General features: G+C 39.9%; 1 protein-coding gene across 2 annotated transcripts in view; it reads right to left on the reverse strand.

Annotated features, from left to right (window-relative positions):
- LOC122473728 (SAP domain containing ribonucleoprotein) overlaps positions 1–22,954 on the reverse strand; it is a 55,400-nt gene that overhangs the window by 14,025 nt on the left and 18,421 nt on the right. For both annotated transcript variants that reach the window (XR_006294702.1, XM_043564363.1), the window contains exons 6-9: positions 22,437–22,510; positions 21,964–21,992; positions 19,314–19,339; positions 18,112–18,180 (exon numbers count right to left, since the gene is read on the reverse strand). Coding sequence is in view for 1 of the 2 variants with exons in the window: in XM_043564363.1 (XP_043420298.1) it covers positions 18,112–18,180; positions 19,314–19,339; positions 21,964–21,992; positions 22,437–22,510 (198 nt within the window). In the remaining variant the exon portion in view is untranslated. The remainder of the gene's footprint in view (positions 1–18,111; positions 18,181–19,313; positions 19,340–21,963; positions 21,993–22,436; positions 22,511–22,954) is intronic.

Raw genomic sequence — 22,954 nt, forward strand, 5'->3', positions numbered from 1 at the left:
CTAGGATCCCATCCTCTTTTCTACCATAACATATGCCTCCACACTGTAACTAACTAGGGATCTAGGGAAAGGACTCCAGTTTGTAATCTTATACTAAAGATTTTCTCAACTGAATTTGTTTCTAATTTTGCCTAACTGGCTACTCCATCTGTTGAACTGTAATAAAAGAATTAGGAAGGTTTCCAATGAACACAGCTCTCATATATTTTTCCTTACCAAAGTCACTAGGAAAAGTTTTCTTGATTTCATCTACCACCATTTAGATAAAAGTAAGATAAAAATGGAGCACTCAAAATGAGAATCTCTATAGAATATTCTAGATGAAAGCTCTCAATTTCATGAAGTCTCCAGGCCAAGCACGGTATTAGGGGTAATAAAAGGAGCATCCACACCCGTCATGAGGAAAGGCAAGACTAGATCGTATATTGCTGAACTATCACTATATACTTATTTTCATTCAATTCAGAGGTAGGGGTACTTTTAGCAAGTTCAAATTACAGACAGGGAGATGGTACTTTTGAAACACAGCCCTCCCCCCCCCCCCCCCCCCCCCAGTGCAAACCCTGGGGCCGCTCCCTTCACAAATCTCATCACAAAGCCTATGTCTATTTAGAATGTGTGGGACAGCCTTTCCTCTGGTTCTCTATTTTGCTACATCCTGAAATGGGGATTTTCACTTCCAAATTAAATTTCCTGTGCTTCCTTTTGAACTAAGAGGTGAGGAAAGACTGAGGGAGGAAAAGAAAGGAGAGGGGGCACACTTCTCTAGCCACTAAGTCTAGGGTCAGAGAGTTCTCCATGAGCTTCCCTTTTTAATCAGACCTTTAGTATCTCTACTGGAGATCCAGGCAGAGCATCTGCTGCAAATCTACCAGGGGCTCTAGGGGGAAAAAAAAACAATACAGATCCCCCACCTCCCACCCCCTACAAACAGCCTGCCCACCCCTCACCCGCAGAGACCAGTGAGGGTTTTATTTATTTTGTGCATGCCTGCCCTTCCCTCCCCACCCAGAGCCCCTCAGCTCCCCTCCTAAAGCCTCTTTCCTCCTTGCCCTGCAGGGAAAGTGCACAACAGGCCCAGTAAATCAACACAGTTCTAATGATCTCTCTCACTTGACCCTTCTAGCGTGACGGTGTCGCATGGAAACAAACGTACAATAAACTTCACTCCATCTTTAGCTCCTTGCTGACAGGTTTTGATTCATGGGATGGTGAGACCCATCTGAGGGAAATTACCTCGATCAAAACGCATCTCTCTCTGCATTCATCAGGCCAATACTCCCTCAGGCCATGCTCAAGTGCACAAATGGGGTTGTGCATCTGCAGGCAGCACTGACCCCTCTAGCTCAGTGTCATATGCATTTGCAAACCTTTCCCGTCTTGATTCTCCCCCCACTTTCCTCCCGCAAACCTTCAACCACTAACAAATCCTTTTTTTTCCCCATGTATGCTCCTGTGTGGGAAGAATAGTGCTGGAATCTAAAATGCCCTTATTTCTTATCAAGTGGAAACTCCTCAAAACATACAACTTATATCCAAAACCAGAAAAGGAACCTGTCCTTACTGACTAAACACAGGCACTGGATGTTCAGATTGATCCATATACTTCACTTGCCCCATCCTCAAGATTTAAAGAGCAAGCCAACTGACTGATAGCCAGTAATTTCAGCATACATAATCCTTCTATCTCCCAATAACTACCTTGTCTTTCTTTTTAAAAGCTCGTTGATAAAAATAAGAAAGAGAGTTGTGCAAAAGATGAGAGAGCCCATATACAAAACACAGGACAGAAAGCAAGGTATATATTTAAAAAGCCAAATATCCCCATGAATCACTATCAATGTATTTTCCATCATGGAATAAGATAGTTCTAAACTAAGCTCTTCAGACAAATTCTTCAACTTTCCAAATTCACTTTTCTTGTTTCCCTTTCATATTTGGAAAATCCTCAGGTAACATAAAGAAAACAATGCCTTCTAGAAAGAAAAGACGGAGACATTCAAGACTACCCTGAGATATAAATTACATGTGTGAAAGCACTTGTATATAGGGACTATTATATAAATATTCAATAAACGATAGCTATTATTTCTACTGCAACCTTCCTCCTGGTCTTTGAAACAAAGTCTGAGACCACCAACAAAATTCCGAAGATAATAATACCATTTATTTATCTTCTACATTAGAAGCAAAGTCATCAAAAGTAGGTAAGGGGGGGGGGCTCCTGGGTGGCTCAGTCAGTTAAGCATCTGACTCTTGATTTTATCTCAAGTTATGATCTCACAGTTTGTGGGTTCGAGCCCCATGTGGGGCTGTGCACTGACAGTGCGGGGCCTGCTTGAGATTCTGTCTCTCTCTCTCTCTCAAAATTAAAAAAAAAAAAAAAGTAGGTAAGAATCTTGGGGTGCCTGGCTGGTTCAGTCTGAAGACCATGCAATTCTTGATGTCAGGACCATGAATTCAAGTCCCAAGTTGTGTACAGAGATTACTTAAGCGAATAAATAAAAACTTAAAAAAAGTAGGGACACATGGGTGACTCAGTTGGTTAAGCATCCAACTTCAGCTCAGATCATGATCTCAGTTTGTGAGTTCAAGCCCCGCATTGGGCTCTGTGCTGACAGCTCAGAGCCTGGAACCTGCTTCAGATTCTGTGTTTCCCTCTTTCTGTTCCTCCCACTACTCACACTCTGACTCTTTCTCTCAAACATAAACATTAAAAAAAAAAGTAGGTAAGAATCAGACCCATTACCAAGACAACAAAGAAATTCCCTTTGTCTGCAAAGTGAATGAATATTTGGAATGATGAGTAGATTTAGGGTTAAAGTGTGGCAGAGTAAGTAATGAGACAAAACCAGTCTTCTCCAATAAGTATTATTAACCATCTTCTTCTGAGACCCTAAAAAAAAATTTATGCTGCCAGGCTTTACTGATTTCATTAAATCTAACAATTAATGACAACACCAAAAATATCTAGATAATATCCAAGGGAACAGAGCAAGGATCCAAACTCTAACTCTGTAGACCCAACCTTAGGTACTAACTATAAAGGCCCCTGAGGAATTGCTTTCACTGAATTACAGACATCAGTTTCCACTGATAGTTTGGAGCCTAATGTGGGGCTTGAACTCACAAACCATCATGACCTGAGCTGAAATCAAGAACTGGAATCTGGGCACCTGGGTGGCTCAGTCAGTTAAGCGGCCGACTTCGGCTCAGGTCATGATCTTGCAGTCTGTGAGTTCGAGCCCCGCGTCGGGCTCTGTGCTGACAGCTCAGAGCCTGGAGCCTGCTTTAGATTCTGTGTCTCCCTCTCTCTCTCTGCCCCTCCCCTGGTCATGCTCTGTCTCTATCTCAAAAATAAATAAAAACATTTAAAAAAATAAAAAAAAGAATTGGAATCAACTGAGTCACCCAGGCATTCCTCCATCAACATTTTAAATAATACCACAAAATTAATCCATTCATCCACTAGTCATTCAAATATCTACTTAGTGTCTAGGTTAGGCACTGTTCTGGCATTGGGAACAGAGATGAGTAAGACAAAGATCCTTAACCTCATGGGACTTATGAATTTACGACTGAGTTCTGGTAAAGATGTATACTATTGTTTATTATATTACTGCATTATGAGGACCCATCGGGAAATTTTCTTTCTGGTCCCCAGATGTAAAATAATTATGCTTTTTCTGATCAACTTGTAAGTTTTTACCTTCTGAATCCTGTGAATCACTGGAAACACTCTGTGTTTTTTCCTATTGATAGCCATAAAATTTGGAGCCAAATGTATGGTATGGTCTGTCTCTGGTAAAAGGTTTTGATAATATTTCTATTAGCCTGAAGTATTAAGGTGAGAGAGAAGTATTAAGGTGAGATCTAGAGACAGTGATCCACTACCCAGATCCCTAGACAGAAGCTTAGAAGATGAAGTGAAGTTAGTCACAGGGTTGCTGCTGGTGCCTTAAGAACTTACTCCTCTCGGGGAACCTGGGTGGTTCAGTCGATTGAGCATCCAACTTCGGCTCAGGTCATGACCTCATGGTTTGTGAGTTTGGTCTCACTGCTGTCAGCGCAGAGCCTTCTTCAGATCCTCTGTCCCCCTCTCTCTGTCCCTCCCCTGCTTGCGCTCTCTCAAAAATAAACATTAAAAAAAAAAAAAAAGAACTTATTCCTCTCTAAATATAATGGGATTAATTAGAAAACACTTCAGTGCCCCCAAGAAGGAAAAAGAGGAAAAGGAAGTACCAGGTTATTACTAGACATATTAAATTAAGGGCTCTTGTCAATGGTTTGCATGGCATATATATACTATAGCCAGGAATTAAGTCCTAAACGGAAGATCAGCTACAACAATCAGCAGCCTGAAATTCACAGACGCTTTCTAAAGTGATTGTTTCTTTCTATGGCAAAGGGTAGCAAGAATATCCAAGATGGAGTAGATTCTAGCTTTGTTATCTTCCAAACCCAATCTGCATCTTCAAGATACAATCTTATTACCAATGCCATCCTGAATCATCAAAAGGAACTAGGAGTGGCTTGCTGGCTCAGTTGGTAGAGCATGCAACTCTTGATCTACGGGTTGTAAATTCAAGCCCCATTCTGGGTACAGAGATTACTTAAAAAAATAAAATACTGGGGCACCTGGGTGGCCTCAGTTGGTTACACGTCCAACTCTTGATTTTGGCTCAGGTCGTGATCCTAGGGTTGAGGGATCAAGCCCCACACGGGGCTCCACACTGAGCATGGAGCCTGCTTAAGATTCTCTCTCTCTATATATGCTAATTTGGATGTAAATTTAAAAAAATAAAAAAAAAAAAGACTTTAACCATCAAACATGTCTTAACAAACTAAAAGACTTTCTCTTAAACCTAAATTTTCCTTTTGTTAAGAATAAAATGAAACTACCCCCCCAAAAAGATTCTCTCTCAAAAATAAAATAATAAAGTAAAATAAAAACATATACACACACACACACGTATTTTTTTTTAAATTTTTTTTTCAACGTTTATTTATTTTTGGGACAGAGAGAGACAGAGCATGAACAGGGGAGGGGCAGAGAGAGAGGGAGACACAGAATCGGAAACAGGCTCCAGGCTCCGAGCCATCAGCCCAGAGCCTGACGCGGGGCTCAAACTCACGGACCGCGAGATCGTGACCTGGCTGAAGTCGGACGCTTAACCGACTGCGCCACCCAGGCGCCCCTCACACACACGTATTTTAGAGAGAGAGAGAGAGAGAGACAGAACGAGCAGAGGAGGGACAGAGGGAGAGAAACAATCTTAGGCAGGCTCCACGCCCAATGCAGGACCCAAAGAGGGGCTTGATCTCACAACACAGTGAGATCATGACCTGAGCCGAAAGCAAGAGTTGGATGCCTAACAGACTGAGCCACCCAGGCGCCCCCAAAAATAAAATCTTAGAAGAAGAAGAAGAAGAAGAAGAAGAAGAAGAAGAAGAAACAGCAACAACAACAACAACTAGGAGAAACAAAACAGCGACCCAAATGTAACCAAGACTTTTTTAGGGAACTGTAATTCCCAAAACACAAAACAAAAGTATTTACTGAATTTAAATGTAAGATATCCTCACTACTGGGGTGCCTAGGTGGCTCAGTCAGTTGAACAACCGACTTCGGCTCAGGTCATGATTTCATGGTTTGTGAGTTCCAGCCCCATGTCGGGCTCTGTGCTGACAGGTGAGAGCCTGGAGCCTGCTTTGGATTCTGTGTCTCCCTCTCTCTCTGCCCCTTCCCCACTCATGCTCTGTCTCTCCCTGTCTCCAAAATAAACATTAAAAAAAAAAAAAAAAAAAGATATCCTCACTATTCTCAGAGGAGACCAAATGAATTAACCAAGCCAGACATTTTCCCTGGTCAGTGCAACAGCTCATCACTCATCATCCCTCCTTATACCATGTTTGAGAAGCAGAAATTTCAATCTAAACAATTCAGTCAGAGATATCCTTATAAGCAGAAAAAGACACTTCAGGGAAGCTCAGGTACTACTATGAGTTGGAGCAGGCTGTTCTCCTAGAACTGTTTTAATGACAGCTATTCTTCACATTCAACACTCTTCAATGTAAGAGTCTCCTATATATTTCCATCACGACATAAACTCTGCCATTTTATATACCTCACTTTAACAGTTATTTTCTCAGAAGTCTTTTGCCTGGAATGATAGAACAGAGACTAAGAGCAAGCCAAGATGGGTTGCATTTCAAAAATAACAAATAACTGTCCCCTTTTGTAAACGAATTATCATACAAAAATGTTAATAGTTCTCAGGCCAGTCTGATTTTCCAAGGGAATGTAAGGTAAGAGTCAGGCAAAAAGAAAAGGAAGAGCTTTATGGGCACTTTCCTGACTCTCACCGCCACGTGACTGATGTCAGGATGAAAAGCAGAGGCTGGGGGCTTTCAAGCGATGGTAGATTAATAATGACATGGCCTTGACTTCCCAGAGGTAAAGGTTATGAAACACTCCAGGGTAAGTGGGCTTCCAATTTCATACTCTCAGAGTGAATGACAGCAACTGATGGTTTTTCTCTCAGAAACACTGCAATGCTTCAACACACAGCTGTCACCTCCCTGTCCCAGTTTCTGAAATTCATCTGAACATGTTTATTCTTGAGCCTGCTTATGCCAGTCAGACCACAGAAGATAAGGTGGTCCTAAACACTAATGCACAGAAGCTAACTAAAAAAGACAAAGGTGAAGGGCTGGACTAGCAAAGGGTATGCCATTTTAGCACATAATAATAGAGACACTCCCAACACTCCCACACACATAACAAAAAATACACTTCCCAATACAACCATCTTACCTACTCTAAAAACTTTTCAACTGTGAGATCAGAATCAACTTTCTAGGGCCAAGAGGATGCCAGGAAATTTAAAGCTACATGAGATTTAGAGACCACCAGGAACTGTATCTCCTCCTATCTTCCCAGGATTTGAAGTCCCCAAACACAGCTCAGAACCAAACACTCTTCTGAGTCACGAGCTCCCATCACTTTTTCTCTTTATCTAAATCAAGTTCCTTCCCCAACCCCCACTCCTCTCCAACCCCAGAGGAGGTCGTCTCGGTCTTGATCTAGCTGATTGTAGGACAAAGCAAGGCAGGTGGAGGAAATGAAGGCTTCACACTTGAGACCCCCGGAAACCAAGTTTCTATTAAAAGTCCCCACCCTCCCTCCCTTAAAAGCCAGGAAGCTGCTGCTTTTAAGGATAAGTGATGCAGAGCTTGGCAGAAATGTCAAGAAGTCAGTAGAGGGAAGCTAAAAACTTTGAGGGGAAGTAAATGTGGTCTTAACCAAATATACAGAGAACGAAGGATGATAGTTACCTGAGCATTCAGAAATTAGAATGGGCACTAGGAAAGCAGATTCTTCTCACCTGTAATACACACACACACGCGCGCGCGCGCACACACACACGTATTTTAATGTTAAGAGCTACGCCCAACATGGAGCTCGAACTCACGACCCAAGTCACATGCTCTACCAACTGAGATAGCTAGGCACCCCATCTGCAATATTTTAAAATGCAGATTTCGGGGCGCCTGGGTGGCTCAGTCGGTTGAGCGGCCGACTTCGGCTCAGGTCATGATCTCGCAGTCCGTGAGTTCGAGCCCCGCGTCAGGCTCTGTGCTGACAGCTCAGAGCCTGGAGCCTGTTTCAGATTCTGTGTCTCCCTCTCTCTGACCCTCCCCTGTTCATGCTCTGTCTCTCCCTATCTCAAAAATAAGTAGAACGTTAAAAAAAAAAAAAATTAAAAAATAAAATAAAATAAAATAAAATGCAGATTTCTGGGGCGCCTGGGTGGCTCAGTTGGTTGAGCGTCTGATTCTTGATTTTGGCTCCGGTCGTGGGATAAAGCCCCACGTTGGTCTCCGTGCTGAGCATGGGAGCCTGCTCAAGATTCTCTTTCTCTCCCTCCCTCTGCCCCTCTCCCCTGCTGGCATGCTCTCTCTTGCTCTCTAAAATAATAAAACAAAACGCAGATTTCTGGCTTCAATCCAACCTAATAAACCTGAATCTCAAAACGAAGAGCTTACTTAGGGAAATGTATTTTAAAAAGGGTCCCCTGGTGAGCCTTATGTGCAGCTACAGCTATGAATAATTGCAAATGGCTTTGAGAAAACAGAGACCAAAATTACAAAAAAAAAAAAAAAAAAAAAAAAAAAAAAAAAATCTCACCAAGTCCAAACAAGGCTGCTGCTTGATTCCAATTTTTCCCCAAAAGCGTCAGGCCTTCTAAAAAAGTTTACACTTCCTACAAACAGGGTATCTCAGCTGTAGGGACGTGAAAGGCAAAAGAAAACTATGAAGAAATCACAGCTGGCTCTAAGGAGCACACCTGTCTTGCTTCCTTTGTAGAATTCAAGCAGCAGAACACAGAAACTCTTTTGCAAGAGGAGCTCAATACAAGGAAAACATGCCAAAACAAGATCAGGGAAGACTTCAGGTATGTGGGGGAAGGAGGGAGGCAACTAGATTCAAGTACACAAAAGTATTTTTTTTCTGCAGAATTGATACAGAGGGTGAGGGGGAATATCAGTAGAGAGCAGACATAAGAACAGATAGAATTTGTCTTAGGGCTCATGTGCTTTGCTTGTTATTTAGAGAACCAAAGAAGTCCATTACATGAAGGCTCTCATCTTATAGCTCTTTTCACTTCCGGCTGCACTTCCTCAACTACCTCATACCTAAGCATGAACATGGTAGTGAAAATTCTGTAACTTCCTCCTCTACTCTATACCTCAATGAACTCCTCACCTGATACTTTCTAAAATCCAGAAAGCAAGCACTATAAACATAATATCTTTCTCAGGAACACATCTTCACTGCTAGAGATTTAAAGATTCAATATTTGACATGAATTCCAAGTGTAGAACATCCTGAAAATACATTTCAATTTCTGACCTAAGAATCTGCTCTAGCAATGAGAAGGTAAAATTTGGTTAAAATACTATTTTAAAAAATGTGAGAAAAGAGTAACAAAGGAAAGGAGGGGAGGGAAGGAGCTAACATTTTCTAAATCTTAACAAGACACCTCAGATTTTATGTATTTATTTTAATATTTATTTTGAGAGAGATAGAGACAGTGCAAGCAGGGGAGAGGCAGAGAGAAAGAGAAAGAGAAAATTCCAATCCCAAACAGGCTCCACACTGTCAGCACAGAGCCCAACACGGGGCTCAATCCCATCAACTGTGAGATCAGGACCTGAGCTGAAACCAAAAGTCGGATGTCCAACCGACTGAGCCACCCAGGCACCCCCAACACCTCAGATTTTATTAAGAACAGGAGGGACTTTTCGTGGTGCCTCACTGGCTCAGTCAGTACAACACGAGACTCTTGATCTTGGGATTGTAAATTCAAGCCCCAGGTTGAATGTACAGATTACTTAAAAAAAAAAAAAAAAAATCTTAAAAAACAAAAAACAGGGCCTTTGCTAGTTTGCAAACATCACCACCAAATATCCCCCCATAAGATATCTCCCAATCTGAGACCCTGGCTCATCCCCATCCCTATCTCCAAAATATACAGCATCAGCTATCAGGCCTGAAAAGTAATTCTATTATTCCAGTGAATACCTAAGAAAATGAACTGTCATATAATTATTAAACTTTATTTGAATTGAACTTATATCTATTTTTTTTGAACCTGTATGTATTTTCAAAAATAAAATGTTACTTCTTATCAATGTTAGTCCAAGGAACACTATTACTCAAGTATTAGCCTCTCAAGTATTAAAATACATCTTAAACATCCCTATATTGCTGCAACTCTCAAACCATGAGCTCTCAGACCCCCCCAAAAGTAGTAATACACACCCACACCCACCCACCCACCCCCCCCACACACACACCAACCACCAAACCAACTCAAAAAACACCCCATACTTTTTTCTCCCATACAGATTCTGAAGGACAGATAGACTTGGATTCAGAAACTAAGCTCATGCTCACATTTCACCACAGGGAGAGTATCTGAGAGTGATCAGACAGATACTGCTCTCCTTAAAAATGCCAGGCCAGCTACTGGTCACCTCGAAATTAGACACAGGTACTGGTCACTCCCAAGTCAGACTGATATACAATCAGATATGTGTTTGCAAGTGAATTTTAAAAATGAGGGGCACCTGGGTGGCTCAGTCGGTTAAACATCCGGCTTTGGCTCAGATCGTGATCTTACAGTGAGTTAGAGCTCACATCGGGCTCTGTGCTGACAGCTCAGAGCATGGAGCCGGTTTCCAATTCTCATCTCCCTCTCTCTCTGCCCCTCCCCTGCTCACACTCTGGCTCTCTCTCAAAAATAAATAAATGTTAAAAAAAAATACAAAAAATTATTTACCTTGTGTACCATGAGTGGAAAAAAAATTTTTTTTTTAAACTGACACTCAGAGAATGATCCCACCCCAACAACCTGGCTCGCACAAACAACTAAATGTATTTAAAATAAAACAGACTCAACAGAATCCAGCATTCCCTCCTTTTCCAGGCTGTGTTTATTCTTAGGGAAAATACTACAGGGGAACCACAAAGAGGCATAAAACTTGTTTTTTATCAAAGCCATCAGTTCTGACATGTTAGAAGAAGGAATGCAAAGACGTAAGTGGGGGTGGGGTGTTTAGCTGGGGAGATAGCGAAGAGTAAGTTTTTTTCTTACTACAAACTTCCTTACCTCTAGTTCTTTAGGTATAAAATCAGGTAAGAAAAGTAAAATGAAAAGGTATAAGATCCTTAGTGTTCTCAACCACGCACCCTAAGGAAATACAACCCTCTACCAGAAACTTCTCAAAGACCCAACTTATAGGAAACAGGGCAAAACACTAGCCATAAATGCTGACAAAACATCAAAATTTTCATCTTGCTTCCACAAATTTTTAAAGTTTTTCTTCTTCAAGTGTTCAATTTATATTCCTAACACTTCTGATCCAATTTTTCCCTCACACACAGCTAGGTAAAAACATGTTTAAGGGTTAGAATATAGATGGGAGGGTAGAAGAAGAAACAGAGCAAAGAAAAACCTGACTCCTATTTCTCAAGTTAAAATTGGAATACATTTTCAAGAGCCCTGGGCAGGACAGAGAAAAATTCCATTCTGCCTCTTTGCTCTTCCAAATTCCTATAGCCAAGTGGCTCAACAGCAGTTGAATGGCACACATAATGACATCATTGATTGGAACTATAATAGAAGAGAGTGAGAAGAGCGGGTGGTGGGGGGGGAGTGGGAAGGGAGGGAGGTGAAGATGTATTTGTGTTACAGACAAAAGACAAGTTCTGTTCCTCAGCAGGGACAAATGAAGAACCAGATGAGGGGATAAACTGAGGTCAGAGAGTTTTCCCTATTGTTTCCTCTTTAAACAGCTCCTTCACCACTCCCTCAAGGTTTGTTCCAATGGGCGGGTGGAGAAACAGCAGTTTTTATCTTAGAGAAGAGACAGGGGAAAAAATGGCCAAATATTCATTTTCAAATTATTATTAATTAGAAGAAAATTTTAAGGACTGGTTAAATTTTAGTTGGGCCCCAAAATGCTCCTAAGAAATGCCGAAAACTAACTATGTGGGGTTCATCTTAGCTCTTCCTGAAATTCATCCTGACAGCCACTCTCAAGTGCTATCTGAATACCATATATAAAAAACCCATACAAATCTTTTCTTGTGGGTTAATGTAAGCTCAACATAATGTAGTTTTTCAAGTGGAAGAAGCATTTTTGGGAAAATGCCAATCCAGGATGAGGTGTGCGATGTTCCCCCCAAACCCCTGCTCAATGAAATACAATGTCTAAGTAGATCTACAATTAAGTTCTTCCCATCTACAATCCTACTATATGCATTCTTCTTGGTCTCATGGGGCCCCATGAGAAAGGCTAATAGAGAATTAAGTAGTGTACTTGGCCTACATACTGCTACTTGAGTATATTTGGATGGAAAAGAATCCAAACCCACTTAGCAGGCTACTTTTCCAACTTATCTTGGGATCTAAATCTTCTACCACTACCCTTTTAAAAAATATTCTACCAAATTCCTCACCATAGCTTATGGTTCTTCAGGTTCTTATAGTACCATGTTGGCAATGTCCTATGCGTGGCCCCACAGTTCTTCCTTTGGAAAAGGTTTGTATACATATACCTAAACTCTAACAATTTATAGACTCTCTGAGAAAGCTGATGACTATGACTAAATCCATAGTGTGAACTTCCTTCTCTCCACATCCCTCTATACCAAAACCAAATGCTGAGGGGGAAGAACAAACATTTCTTCATTTATTTCAGGTGGTGGAAGGGAATATAGACAGAATCAAATAGGCCTTCCAGAAGAGACTGAATGGAAACCAACCCACCATCATTTAGCCACAGTGAAATCTGTATGCTAGGAGACACTGATGCTCTCCTGTGCCTGGAACTGACTCTTTGTCCCAGCTGCTTCTCTGATAGCTCAACAGATTTCAGTGACATCCTCAAAAAACAAGGAAAGTCCAGTATCTCTCTCACTCTGATGTGGTTCATCCCCAAGCAATGGTGAGCAAAAACATGTAATTACATGAAAAGTTCATGAAACTAATCACTGCCTAACAATCTTCTAACTACCAGCCTCAACAACAAGACAATGATCAATGGAGGGATATTTAATTTTTTAACCTTTTTATATTCGGACACTGTATAATAACACAGACCATAACCATCAGGGAAGAAAACTGGCAAAAATCAAAACACAGGAAAAGCAGCCTTTAGGGTATACAGGCCTCAAGGTAACTCATTAGGACAGTGACCTTAACACAAGCTACAAAGTAGGGAAATCTCAGTAAAATGCCAGCACAGAAATAAGGAAGATATACTAAGGTCAATAGGGATAAAAGATGCCTATAGTTTCTACTACTAATTAAGAACCAAGAAGCAGTAACACATGCCCCTCACATGTGGGGGAGAAGAGTATAAACTACATTTCAGTTTTCTGCCTAGTGCCTGAGTTTCGGTTTTGTTTTGTTTTGTTTTAATACTTACTGAGCTGGATGTTCTATAACTTCCTAAAGTATCAAGTTTTACTTCCCCCAAATATGCCAACGTTTGGGGAGAAAAAATGAAAACAAAACAATCCAAATTAGCTACATCACTTAACACCATAACTCTAAGCCCAGAGTTTTGATGAAACTAACGTCCTATGACCATCACCTATTAACTGAGCTGGCTTCCCATCTATTCCCTCTATCCATCTCTCACTCCTTTCAAAGATGAGTTTCTTACGTGCCAAGCCGAGTCCTGTCCTTCACCAATAGGACTAACCCAAACACTACTCCTCTTAGGAGACATGGAAAACTGACAGAGAGAGGGGGGAGAAAACAACAACAACCAGTCAAGCACAAGACTGAAAACCTAGCTGGTGATCAATCAGAACCAACCAGGCAGAGGTTATTTTATCTGGGTTTTGTTTTGTTTGAGGGGGTGGGAGGTTTCTCAGCCCATAGTCACCATGAGGCTTATATGAGAAAAGGCATGCCATTCTATCCTCAAATAGTCCAAAGAGTTGGAGGGGACAATTTACAGCCTCTTGTGTAAAAAATGTCTATAAACGCCAGTGCCATTCTTTGCCCTGTCACTTCCCATTATCCTAAACCAACAGGATTCTATTCACTGAGACTTGAGCTGGAAACATGAACGGACAGGCCTTTCTTGGGCAGGGGGAAAGGAGGAAGATGATTGGGGGGGGGGGGGTGAGGAGGGAAGCCAGATTTAAGTTTCTGTGTACTGCCTAACATGTAAAGTATACTAGTGGAGATGAAAGCTGAAATACACGAGCAGTCATGCAAAAGTCAGCCTAAGAAGAATAGCAGAGATTTAGTTTCCTCAAATTTGTAACATGCTCAAGATGTAAATCTAAAATATAAAGAAAAAATGATCGAATTGTGACAGTTAAAAAAAAAAATCAGTCATAAACACTATTGACCCATGGCTCACTTCCTCTCACACGCTTTCTCTTTATCATATACACTGGTCTATAGAGGAATCTACTGAAGAGAAACCAGCAAGCAATCTGGGATTTAAGCTGGATCAAGCAAACACAAACCCCATGCAATGGAGATAACAGGAGGGGGGTTTCTCATTGCCTTTTTCAGAATACTAGGATGAAAAGAGAAATCTCTACACTACCTGCTAACTTCCACTATTTGCATTTTATATAAATGAATGAGATCTGTGCCTAGAGAATTATAAAACTTGAAAGATAGATGACCAAATTATATTAGAGGAGGCTATACTGGAACCCAGGACCCCAGAGTGAGGCGGCCAGAGTATGCTGATCTGGCTGTTCCATAAATACAAACTTAATCAGGTCACTAACCTTGGCCAACCAAATACTAAGTAGCAAATCATCTCTGGTGATAGAGAACAGTTAAGCACAAGATTCTGAACCAAACAACTCTCACTGAGAATGCAGCCACTTGCAATTTGAGGATCTGGATCTAGAACAACTAAGTTCTGAGGGAAAAGTTACTTGAAAAAAAAACACTTAGTCCTTCTTATCTCTTACTACTCCCTCTCCTCCAATTTCTCTCCTTCCACATTCACTCTGAGGTTGCATGTATATATTTTAATGTTTATTTTGAGAGAGTGCGCACATTGCATATGTGCATGCAGGAGGGGCAGAGAAAGAAGGGCAGAGAGAGAATCCCAAGCAGGCTCCACAAAGTCAGCACAGAGCTTGACATGGGCTCAATGAAATCATGAAATCATGACCTGAGTGGTTAGTAAGAATCTGTAACTGAACCAACTGAGCCACGTGGAGCCCCTAAAACTGCTTATCTTCTATAGGCACTAAAAAATTCTGGGCTACAGAGACAGTGGTCCAAGTATGTGGTCTGATAAAGAATTTCTATGATACTTCCAAGTGTGAAAACTGTGTGAGATATAAGGTAGGCTTGAACTGTCCAATATACATGTAGCTATTTAAATTTAATTAAAATTTTCAGTTTCCAGGCACCCCTAAAAATTTTAAGAAAGCTCTCTCTGACCAAGAGATCAAGAGTCACATGCTCTACTGAGTGAGCCAGCCAGGTGGCCCAAATGAATTAGAAATTTAAAAAACCTTGGGCACCTGGGTGGGTCAGTTAAGCATCCGACTTGATCTCAGCTAAGGTTACGATCTCATAGTTTGTGGGTTCAAGCCCCACGTCAAGCTCTGTGCTGACAGTGCAGACCCTACTTGGGACTCAATCTTTCTCTTTCTCTCTCTCTCCACACTTCCACCACTCACACTATCTCTCTGTCTCTCTAAAAATAAATTAATTAATTAAATTAAAATTTTTTAACTAGTATTTTGCTACAGAATTTAAGAAAACTACTCTAGAACATATGTATGACAATGAACGTTATCTGAAAACGGAACTCATAAAGTGAGAGTTTTACCAATTACCATTATCTGATTATAACCCTTCAAAGATTAATTTTTTAAATTATTTTTTTAAGTTTATTTATTTTGTTTTAGTAATCCCTACACCCAGCCTGGGGCTGGAACTCACAACCTCAAGATCAAGAGTTGCACACTTTGGGCAAGAGTGCCCGACTCTTGACTTCAGCTCGGGTTATGATCTTGTGGTTCGTGAGATGGAGCCCCACATCGGGCTCTGCACTGACATCCTGGAGCCTGCTTGGGATTCTCTCCTATTCTCCTCTCTCTGCCTCTCCTCTGCACACACATGTGTGGACTCTCTCCCTCTCAAAACAAACATACATTAAAAAAAAAAGAGTTGCATGCTAGCCAGGTGCCCTAACTCTTCAGAGATTTAAAATAGGAACTGAAATCTTATCAGTGATGAACTAAAACACAAAAGTTAATTACCTCAATTAAAGTCATAAAGTCAGGTGGCCAACACAACTAAGAAAACAAACATTTATTAAAGATCAAAGTGTCACTACTTTAGATAATTTCATATACGCATTTCCCCTTCACAAACAGTGTTAGGTAGTTTTACTAGTGTTACTAGTTTACTAGTGTTACTAGTTTACTAGTGTTACTCCCAGTTTTACAGAAGTTTAGTAATTTGCTCAAAGTCACAAAGTTAAAAAATGTATTTATTCATGCTTTAGCTTCTTCCTATGGACTAAAAATGAAAGCAAGTCAAATATGGAGAAAGATTCTAGGTAAGTAAAGTGAAACGGCTGATATCCCTGTAATGAAATACTATGAAAATAACTCAGGTGGGCAGTATAAAGTGAGGGGCAAACTCCTCTCAGGAATGTACCCAAATGAGCTACATAGCTGGAAATAGTATGTTCAATTTTGTTAATTTTAATGGAACACACAATTCTCTACAGTGAAGTTACTGCTGAGATTTCTTCCAGGAACCACTTTGCTTGGAAGCTTGTAACTTTTGAGATATTCTCTTTGCATACAATTTCCATTTATTACACTGATTCCAATACGATTCTCAGACACCTAGTCTTCATATACAAAAGGAGACAGATAAGAACTGAGGCCACAGATCCAAGCACCCTTCCCCTTGGCTATCGAGCAAAACACAAAAGACTTGGTTTATTATAATTTTTCCCAATTAAGCTACATGTGGTTTAAGAATCACATACTCTGCCTACTCTCAACTCCTTTTTTTTTTTTTAATTTGAAATAGGGGCACATGGGTGGCTCAGTCGGTTAAGCAGCAGACTCTTGATTTCAGCTCAGGTCATGATCTCATAGTTCTCGTGAGTTTGAGCCCCACAATGGGCTCTGTGCTAATAGCACGGGCCCTGCTTGGGATCCTCTGTCTCTCTGCCTCTCTCAAAAATAAATAAACATTTAAAAACATAATAAAAAATAAATTAAAATTTCACATAAACTAGTAAATACCCCTACTGAACACCCAAGGTCTCAGCATCAAGCTGGGCACAAAGACCTGATGTTATGCTTCTGGTAAACATAAAAAATGTAACCTAAAAGGAAGGAAAATGGAGCACACTTTTGTCTGAGAAGCCCCACTGAGTCACAAGTGTTTACTTTTTAGTGCTCAATTTTTCTCCTGAGCAAAAATGTAACAACCACTGTCAGTATTTTCCAATAGATTTTCAGAGAGTTAAATGTTTCCAGACTCAAGTAAGAAATGACTTTTTTTTAGGTTTATTTATTTATGTAATCTCTACACTCAACATGGGGCTCAAACTCACAACTCTGAGATTAAGAGTCGCATGCTCTTCCAACTGAGCCAGGAGGCGCCCCAGGGACTTTTTTTCTTTTGACAGTTCTTCTGGTTTGAAGTAGTCTTCCTTAACCCTGTCCCCATTTCAACAACCAAGAAACATGCTTTCATTCTCACAGAACAAAGATTAAGAGACTACCTGCTCTAGGCAAAGGAGAATCCTCAGCATTTTCGCCAATGTGCCTGGCAAAACTCCAAATACAACAATGCCCTGTAGAACTGATTGCACCACACAGCAGGTGTTATCTTGCTTAATAAACTCAATAGTGTCTGTTAGCAGAGGAGCAGAAAGAATGAAATAATTTTCTCGTTTTTGTTCCAGGAAACCTTCAACTTTTGTTTCTAGGTACCTTTGATCTAAAGACAGGACTGTCATCTCCTGTTTCCATTATAACTATATCAGAAGTTACAGCAGATGTAGCAGGTTTTTAACATCATTGAATTCAACATCCTAACCAAGAGAAATGCAGACCATGTTCTAACTGTCTGAGTGAAAACTATGAAAAAAATCTGCAGCGGAAAAAAAAAAAAAAACTCGCTATGTGAAATAATTCCTGTAATGCAATCAAAAGTCAGTGAGAGGAGGCCCCTGGGTGGCTCAGTCAGTTAAGCATCCGACCTCAACTCAGGTCATGATCTTATGTTCAATGATCGTGAGTTCAAGCCCTGTGTCAGGTCCTGCACTAACAGCTCAGAGCCTGCAGCCTGCTTCAGATTCTGTGTCTCCCTCTCTCTCTGTCCCTCCCCGCTCATGCTGTCTCTCTCAAAAATAAACAAACGTTAAAAAATAAAAAAGTCAGTGAGAAGAGGTGATAGTCAAAAGACTTCATGAAATGAAGTGCTGAATAGCTTGCTATATTCTCAGGACAGTCATTTCCAGTCTATGTAGCCCCCAAGCTGTTCTAAGGTGGCAAAAACAGTACTTTACCTTTCTGGAGATTGAAGAGACATTCAAACCAAATCTTTGAGCTCTTTCCTTTAGTTTATCAAGGTTAACCTATAAAAAAAAGGCAAAGGGGGAACCCATATTTAAAAAAATCAAAACAGAAAATACAAAAAGCAGAAATTATAGTCCAAAGCTAAGAGTTCAATTAAACCTACGATATCAAAGATACTCTATATGTGCCAAATCAGGAAACTAAGCAGCACCCATCCATGCCATTAATTATTAAAAGGACTTTTCTGGAATGCAGTCAAAGATTCAGCCCAGCCTCCTTCGTTCATCAAAGGTGGCAAGAGCCTCAAGAGGGTTTAAAATCAAAGTAGGCCAAACACTGCTCGAAGGAGCAAACAAATACCTAAATAATCACCTCCAAACAAGTCTATTATTCACAGTTCAAAATCATTAATTCCTATACATAACCTTTGCAATAGTTCTTAACTCTATACCCAGCTCTCATTACTTCAGAAACCAAATCTACCACCAGTACCCAATTCAATTCTCTTCCTTTTTCTTGGAAGCCTTGATATACAAAACTTACTATCATAAGGATATGTGGGAGATTTCATTACTACTACTACTACTACTACTACTACTGCAACTACTGGTACTACTACATTTCAGCTTCACTTATGATACTACACTGTAATCCCAAACAGGATTTCATAAAGTCAAACATCATCCACCCAAAGTATTTGTTTTCATTTTCTAAATATGCCACCTAATCACAATGGTCCAGACATATTCTAGTATTCCTTATTTTAGGATTTTATATTTAATAGGTAGTGTTGAAAAATACCAGTATCTACCAACAGAACTCATAAGTTGCTTCCACAGATTCACTTGTGGTAACTAAGAATCAGACATTGTCCAAAGCCACTGGATAAGGCCTAAAACTACAGTATCCTAAAACAAAGAATTATATGGATTGTCCTGTAGCTAACAAAATCTATTCATTTTTTTCAAGAAGAATGATAGGAAGGAAGATGTCTATAGTGACTCTGAAGATATGGCATTTTCCTGACATCTAAGTACTCAATTCATTTTATTTAGGACATAAAACACTATATTGAAAACAGTCACCAAACTCATATGATCTCAGAGAGTCCTATGATCTGGGGAGAAGTTGTTTCTAACTTTAAAACTAGAGTTGAGATTTCTCTCTCAAGGTATAAAAAAAGATGTCTTACCATAGGCTTGGCATCAGAAGACAGGCCTAAAGAAGAAAATAAAAAAAGTTTTATTTAACATTTTAATTTTTTTTAATGTTTATTTTTGAGAAAGAGACAGACAAAGCAAGTGCAGGGGAGGAACACAGAGAGGGGGAGACAGAATCCCAAGCAGGCTCCGTACTGTCAGCACAAAGCCCAACACAGAGATCATGACCTGGGCCAAAGTCGGATGTTTAGCTGACTGAACCACCCAAGCGCCCTGGTAGAGCCACTTTAGAAAACAATTTGGCAGTTACTCAAAAAGTTAAATAGAGAATGTACCATATGACCCAATAATCCCACTTCTCACTATACACCCAAGAGAAACGAAACATACATCCACACCAAAACTTATATATGAATGTTCACAGCAGCATGAGCTATAGTAGCCAAAAGTAAAAACAACCCAAATGTCCATTAGCTGATGAATGGATAAAATGTGGCATATGCATACAATGGATAATTATCCAACATTAAAAAGAAAGGAAGTACTGATGCATTCTACAATGTGGATGAACCCTGAATACATTATGCTAAGAAGCCAGTCACAAAAAACTATGAATTGTACAATTCTATTTATATGAAGGCAAATTTATATGCACAGAAAAAAATGAGTGGTTGTTTGGGTAGGGGAGGTGGGAGGGAATGGGAAACAATTGCTAATAAGTACAGGGTTTCTTTTTGGGGAGATGAACATGTAAAATTAGACTGTGGTGATGACTGCACAATGCTGTGAATATATTTTTTAAAAAACCATTGAATTATATACTTTAAATGGATAAGCTATATGGAATATGAATTATATTTCAATAAAGTTGTTAAAAAAAAGAAAGACGGGTGAGTGGGTGGCTCAGTTGGTTAAGCGTCTTATTTCGGCTCAGGTCACTATCTCATTGCTTGTGAGTTCAAGCCCCACATCAGGCTCTCTGCTGTCAGCACAGAGTCTGCTTTGGATCCTCTGTCTCATTCTTGCTCTGCCTCTCCCCCGCTCATGCTCTCCCTCTCAAAAATAAACATTTAAAAATAAACAAACAAATAAAACAAAACATGTAGTGATAGTGGCTAGAATTTTGCTAGTCTTTTTAAAAAGCACACCAAGGGGCGCCTGGGTGGCACAGTCGGTTAAGTGTCCGACTTCAGCCAGGTCACGATCTCGCGGTCCATGAGTTCAAGCCCCGCGTCGGGCTCTGGGCTGATGGCTTGGAGCCTGGAGCCTGTTTCCGATTCTGTGTCTCCCTCTCTCTCTGCCCCTCCCCTGTTCATGCTCTGTCTCTCTCTGTCCCAAAAATAAATAAACGTTGAAAAAAAAAAAAAAAAAAGGCACACCAAAACACTAGATCTTTGGAGGACATTTTCTTAACACACTTTAAACTGACAGATCACTAGGAAGACTAAATTAGATTAAGATATTACATTTAAAATTTAAGTCTCTAGAATGTGGACTTTATTCTTTTTGAAAGTAACTTTTTCCTGGGGCACCTGGGTGGTTAAGTAGGTTAAGTGTCTGACTCTTGCTTTTAGCTCATCATGATCTCATGGTTTGTGAGTTCAGGGCTCACTGCTGTCAGGGCAGAACCTGCTTCAGAGCCTCTGTTCCTCTCTCTGCCCCTCCCCAGCTTACACTTGAAAGAAAAAACAAAACAAAACAAAATATTCTCTCTCTCCCTCTACTCCTCTCCCGTTTACACTCTCTCTAAAATAAAAAAATTTTAAGAAGTAACTTTTCCCCTAATTTATTACAAGATACATATTCAACGTACTAATTTTAAAAACATAGACCAGCAAAAAGTCGTCACTCAAAATTCCACCAATCAGAGACCAGGAGCAGTAACAATTTAGTATATATTCCTCCAACCTCTATTCCTTTTTATATTAAAAATTTTTTTTAATTTTTATTTTTAAGTAAACTCCATGGTCACATGTGCGGCCTGAACTCACAACTTTAAGATCCAAAGTCACATGCTCCACCAACTAAGCCTGTCAGGCAACCCCAACTTTTTTCTATCCATATGTGTACTTCTACTACCAAAAGGGGAATATACTGCAAATACAATTTTATAACCTGTTTTCACTTAATATTTTTCTGACAAATTTTCTTCAGTATCACTTTAACATTTACATAGTCTTCTACTATATACTATGGTACACATTTATTTAACCAATTCCCTATTGTATATTACATTGTTTCCAATTACCACTAAAAATAATACTGTGATAATCCTTATGGCCAACCAAGTCTTTAAGCATATTCAAGATCATTTCCTTGTAAATTCCTAGAAGTTAAGACTGCTGAAGCAAAAGAACTCTGTTCTTTCACTACTCACATAAGGCAGAACACCGGACAGGTACACAATAATTACATGCTGATTTGAGACACCAGAATAAGTAGGGAAAGTAATAAAAAAATGAAACTTCTCTAAAGATGCCCAAGAAGACCAAAACAAATGTTGGTACTCCCTCCTATGCTAAATTGCCTGGGAAGGCTTAAGTATGGTTTTACGTAAAGCAAAGAGGTGAATGCTATAACCTCTTAAAGGTTTTCTAAAACTAACAAGTTTGCCTTAATTTGTTGTGACAGAAAAGTAAAAATATAAAGACAACTTTCTCATTAGAGTCTCTGTACTCTTACCTTTTGATGGAACTGAAGAAATCCCAAATCTGTAGAAAGAAAAACAAGTTAAATTTTAGGAAGCTGTTCACACTCCTGGTTGTCTGTCTCCGTGTCAAGTGTACATATGGCACTTCTTGCTTGTGATCTCAAGCCTTGCAATCATTAGCTAATTCTAACAACCTCATGAAAGAGGTTCAGTTTACTCTTTTTCTCACCAAGAGCCCACAGAATAAGCTAAAAAGGGAGCCTTATCAAAATTGGGGGAAGTCAGTTTCTGACTTTCACCTATTAGAAAAATTCTGCTTGATAAGACCCAATCTATAGCTACTACATCCAAATCAGGAGAGATGTTCTGAACAAAGCCAAAAGAGTATTTCTTTTCAGCAAGGTCTCTATTCTACTTAAAATCAAGAATTATATTTAAAATCTAGGATCATGCCTCCACCTTCGTACTATCACTATCTCAGATTTAAAAGGCTCAGGACACTCACCTTGCTGCCCGAGCAGCTTTTTTACTCTCTAAGCTCACAGGTACATTGAATCGCTCAGCTCTCTTCTGCATTCTCTAGGTGATAAAAAGACAAAAGAAGTGGAAGAGAAAAATTAATTTCTGGTTTCCTTCTTTAAAGAGAAAAGTTGTTTAGAAGAGGGTATCTTTAGAACATCAGAAGTATATTTCATAAGGTCTAAACTGAGAATACTGACACCCCTAGAGGATATCAGGTTGTATCCACCCAGGGCTTAACTCAACAGCCTTTTCCAGAAAGCAAACACAAAAGACTATTATTACATTCATGTCCTCAAAAACAAAAGGAAAGGAATAAAATAAAACCCACATTCTGCACGAAGCCAAGAAGACAAAAGCTGTGTTTAGTTGACCTTTGAAAACGGATCAAAGGAACAGCTTGGTTCCAACACTAGTAGTACACTTTTAGTTAGAAATGAGGCAGTGCTGTCCTATGCCATCTCTACTTAAAAGGTACCAAAACAAAACAAACAAAAAAAACCC

The sequence above is a fragment of the Prionailurus bengalensis genome, chromosome B4 (assembly GCF_016509475.1).
Source record: "Prionailurus bengalensis isolate Pbe53 chromosome B4, Fcat_Pben_1.1_paternal_pri, whole genome shotgun sequence".
NCBI lineage: Eukaryota > Metazoa > Chordata > Mammalia > Carnivora > Felidae > Prionailurus > Prionailurus bengalensis.